The 4,994-nt window shown below is 41.6% G+C and overlaps 1 protein-coding gene across 1 annotated transcript; it reads left to right on the plus strand.

Annotated features, from left to right (window-relative positions):
- Positions 1 to 3,462, plus strand: LOC120121801 (receptor-like protein kinase HSL1). Its single transcript, XM_039141093.1, has 2 exons — positions 1 to 2,708; positions 3,006 to 3,462. Exons 1-2 carry the CDS (start codon positions 113 to 115, stop codon positions 3,398 to 3,400), a joined length of 2,991 nt encoding a protein of 996 aa, XP_038997024.1. The 5' UTR covers positions 1 to 112; the 3' UTR covers positions 3,401 to 3,462.
- The last annotated feature ends 1,532 nt before the right edge of the window (positions 3,463 to 4,994 follow it).

Genomic DNA, 4,994 nt, shown 5'->3' on the forward strand with positions numbered 1-4,994 from the left:
GTTCTCTCTCTCAAATTAATAAACTCTTCCTTACGTTGAAGTTTACACCCAATTATATTCTCTGCAAATCTCTTCACTTCTTCCCCTCTCCAAGCAAAGAAACAGAAATAAAATGCTTCTCCTTTACCTCTCCTTTCTCTTCTTCACCTTTCCTTCACCTTCCCTTTCCCTCAACCAAGAAGGTCTCTACCTTCTCCAAGTCAAAGCTTCCCTTTCGGACCCTGACTCCGCCCTTTCCTCGTGGAATCCTCGTGATCTGTCCCCATGCAACTGGCGGGGCATTTCATGCGACTCTGCCACCGGCTCCGTCACTTCCCTTGACCTCTCCAACGCCAATGTCGCCGGCACTTTCCCCACCCTCCTTTGCCGTCTCCAAAACCTTTCCTTCATTAACTTGTTTTACAACAACATCAACTCCGCCATCCCTTCCGATATCTCCACGTGTCAGAATCTTGTCCACCTTGATATCTCCCAGAATCTACTCACCGGTGAACTCCCCCACACTCTGGCTGACCTCCCTAACCTTAAGTACCTCGATTTAACTGGTAACAATATATCGGGGGATTTCCCCGACTCATTCGGGAGATTCCAGAAGCTCGAGGTTTTATCTCTGGTTTACAACCTTCTAGACGGTACAATCCCAGCCTATTTAGGGAACATTAGTACGCTGAAAATGCTCAATTTGTCGTATAACCCGTTTAGCCCGGGTCGGATCCCGCCCGAACTATGCAACTTAACGAACTTGGAGATTTTGTGGCTCACGGAATGTAATTTAATCGGAGAGATTCCTGACTCGCTGGGTCGGCTAAAGAAACTCACCGATTTGGATCTCGCCCTTAACAACTTGGTGGGGAATATACCGAGTTCGCTTACCGAGTTGGTTAGTGTCGTCCAGATTGAGCTCTACAACAACTCGTTGACCGGTGAGTTACCGCGCGGGTTCTCGAATTTGACCAAGCTGAAACTACTCGACGCGTCGATGAACCAGTTAACGGGAACGATTCCGGACGAGTTAACACAGCTGCCACTTGAAAGTCTCAACCTATACCAAAACTACTTTGAAGGGTCTTTACCATCGAGTATCGCCGACTCCCCAGCTCTGTACGAACTCAGACTCTTTCAGAACCGACTCACAGGGGAGTTACCCGTGAACCTCGGCAAGAACTCGCCTCTAAGATGGCTGGACGTGTCCAGCAACCTATTTACCAGCCCAATACCTCCGAGTTTATGCGAGAAAGGGAACCTCGAGGAGCTTTTAATGATATACAACTCGTTTTCGGGTCACGTACCGTCGAGTTTAGCAGAGTGTCGGAGCCTGAACCGGATCCGACTTGGTTACAACAAATTATCTGGTGAAATACCCGATGGGTTCTGGGGCCTCCCTCACGTATACTTACTTGAGCTTGTTAATAACTCGATCTCTGGTCAAATTGGGAAATCCATTGCCAAGGCAGCGAATTTATCCCTTTTGATCCTGTCTAGGAACAACTTTAATGGCTCATTGCCTGAAGAAATTGGTCTAGTTGGTAATTTAGTTCAACTTTCAGCTAGTAACAATAAATTTAGTGGGCCGTTGCCCGAAAGCATAGTGAAGCTTGATGGACTAGGGATTCTTGATCTTCATGGGAATGAGTTGGATGGTGAGTTGCCTAGTGGGATTGAGTCCTTGAAGAGGTTAAACGAGCTTAATTTAGCTAAAAATGATTTTTCAGGGAAGATTCCTGTTGGGATAGGGAGTTTGTCACTGTTGAACTATCTTGATTTGTCGAACAATCAGTTAACTGGGAGAGTTCCTTTTAGTCTGCAGCATTTGAAGCTTAATCAGCTTAATTTGTCGAATAATTTGTTATCTGGTGAGTTACCGCCTTTGTTCAATGAAGAATTGTACAAAAGCAGCTTCATGGGAAATCCTGGTTTGTGTGGGAATATCAGTGATTTGTGTACTGGAAGGTGTGGAGATAAGCATAAAGGTTATGTTTGGTTGCTTAGATCTATTTTTGTCTTAGCTGCTTTGGTGCTTCTTGTTGGTGTGGTTTGGTTTTACTTCAAGTACAGGAGTTATAAGAAAGCTAGGGCAATCCATAAGTCTAAGTGGACTTTGACGTCTTTCCATAAGTTAGGTTTTAGTGAATATGAAATTTTGGATTGTCTTGATGAGGATAATGTGATCGGGAGAGGATCTTCAGGGAAAGTTTACAAGGTGGTGATTGGCAATGGAGAGGCCGTTGCTGTGAAGAAGCTCTGGAGGGGCGTTAAAAAGGGTTCTGAGAGCGTACATCTCGAGAAAGGTCCGGCTCAGGCTCAGGATGATTGGTTTCAAGCAGAGGTTGAGACATTGGGGAAAATCAGGCACAAGAATATTGTTAAGTTATGGTGCTCGTGTACTACAAGGGATTGCAAGCTTTTGGTGTACGAGTACATGCCAAATGGTAGCTTGGGCGATTTGTTGCATAGTAGTAAAAGTGGTTTGCTGGATTGGCCAACAAGATACAAGATTATCGTGGATGCAGCTGAGGGGCTTTCTTATTTGCATCATGATTGTGTGCCCCCTATTGTGCATAGGGATGTCAAGTCCAACAATATCTTGCTGGACGGAGATTTTCATGCAAGAGTAGCTGATTTCGGAGTCGCCAAGGTGGTTGATGCAGCTGGAAATGGTGCTAAATCGATGTCTATCATCACCGGCTCTTGTGGTTACATTGCTCCAGGTTAGTTGCTAGATTCTTTATCATCATTATTGTAATTGAATGTTGTACTTTATTTATTTACTTAGCTGCTATTTGGTTTCTCCAAGCTCTTTGAATGCTCAATAAGAAATCTTTCGAAAATTATTTTGAAGACCATATAAAGGTGTCCATGTATCAGTTGATATACTAATTAATAGTCTTATATGTACGTTTGCCTGATAATTCTCCTTTAACTTGCAGTTGCTAATATTTAATTGTTTCTGAAGTTATATTCCGCTCAATCTGAACTAAATGTTTCCATGGAATTTTTTGATACAGAGTATGCATATACACTTCGTGTGAACGAGAAGAGCGACATATACAGTTTCGGTGTAGTTATACTTGAGTTGGTGACGGGAGGACTCCCGATTGACCCGGAGTATGGGGAGAAGGACCTGGTAAGGTGGGTCTGCACCACTCTAGACCAGAAAGGAGTCGACCATGTTCTTGATTCCAAACTCGATCCCTGTTTCAAAGATGAAATATACAAGGTCCTCAACATCGGCCTCCTCTGCACTAGTCCACTCCCAATCAACCGTCCATCAATGAGAAGGGTAGTTAAAATGCTGCAAGAAGTTGGTGCTGAGAACCAACAAAAAGCTGCTGCTAAAGAGGATGGAAAAATGACTCCTTACTACTACGAAGATGTATCGGATCAAGGAAGCGTAGCATGAAAAAAAAGGTTTTGCTTATAGGTTTATTTCATAAACAAAGAAGAATGGAAAGGATTGTGCGAGTGTGATACGCCTCTAAATTTTTCTTGCCCTCAAGGTTTGGTCTTCAATCATTGTATCCTCGATGTTTTGCTTTACAGGTTGGTTCAGTGGGGACGGGGATTGGACGGGAACAGCAGTAGGGTTTACAATTTTCACATTGATAGAGAGAGAGCAGAGGCAGATTTATTAAGGAGTTTAATGTACACTGTAAATTTATTAAAAGGCCCTGATTATGAATTCAACCATATTGGTGACTTGACAATTGAATCACCAACCGGTTTCATAGCTGTGTGCTGTGAGATTTGACAGTGGTTTATGCCTTTTGTTCATCCGTTAATGTAATAGTTGGGTTCCTCAATACCAGTGGGATCTAAACCATTTATCTATGCGGCGCTGTCTATTGTTAAATCCTTACATCATTTTTGGAAAGGGATTATATCGACAAGACAAGACCATAGCTGTATTTTAGACAGCGGCTTTAGGCTGTTTAATTTGTCTTGTTCCATTTGGTTGGTTATTTACTTGTTTGTACCTCTTCAAAATAAATTTATTAAGCATTTCCGAGGATTTCAACTGTTTTAATGCAACATTAAAGGTACACCAAATCTCCAACTTCCACTGCTCTCTCGCTTGGTATGCAGTGATCCTGAATCATTTCTTCAGTATCAACTAGCTCTCTGCAATTCAATTACCTGTGAATAAAACCTTGGGTACTTTCTGCAATCAAGATAAACCAAAATTTTAACATAACGGGAGTCGCCTGTTGAGTATTTTTGTTTGTTCTACAGTTCGGTCAGGCTTTTCTTTCAACGTATAACTTACAAAGCCAAAATTTCTTGTTTAGCAATGTGGTGAGTGAAACAGCAAAGGAAAGGTCGTTAGGAACATCTCTGCAAACAAGTTTCCTGATAAACAAGTATCAAAGATTGCTTTACGCAACAAATTTATTTTTATTGTCAAGTTGATAAAAACTCTTTCTTAATTCATTCCTTAAGCTTTAATCATCTATCCAAGATGTACTCGAATTTTGTCTACGTAGTAAATTCATAGCAAGATGTAAAAGTGGTAAAAGCAGTTGTAGTTCAGTGCACGTGTGGGGGGTCTGAAAATGCCATCTATCAACACTGCTGAAACACATTCAAAGCAAATTTTTGGCATTGGTGAAGGCCTATCCAGGAAGGGGGACCATAGTTGAAGTCTCAAATATCAAATTCTGTGCAAAACTCAACTCTCTTCCTTTTTCTTTCTATTTTATTTTATGGCCCCTTAACTACAAAGTCTTGGACTTGGATTAGTGGTGGTAAGAAAATTCGTTATTTTTTCAAGAAGTTGCTTTTCTGTTCTTTGTTTTGGGCTGTCGGCAGTAGTTCATTACCAGTAATGATTCTATCTCTAAGCAAACCCATATGGGAGTGCTAAGTGTTATATTCGATGTTGGGATTGTTAGAAATTTGCTCTTTAATTAGGGCCCTGAGTTGAGCTTTAATACACTAGCATTATATTTTATTGGGTAAAATACATAAATGGTCATTGAGTATAGGGTGTTATTTTA

This window comes from Hibiscus syriacus, unplaced genomic scaffold (assembly GCF_006381635.1).
Source record: "Hibiscus syriacus cultivar Baekdansim isolate YM2019G1 unplaced genomic scaffold, ASM638163v2 tig00110383_pilon, whole genome shotgun sequence".
NCBI classification, from domain to species: Eukaryota; Viridiplantae; Streptophyta; class Magnoliopsida; order Malvales; family Malvaceae; genus Hibiscus; species Hibiscus syriacus.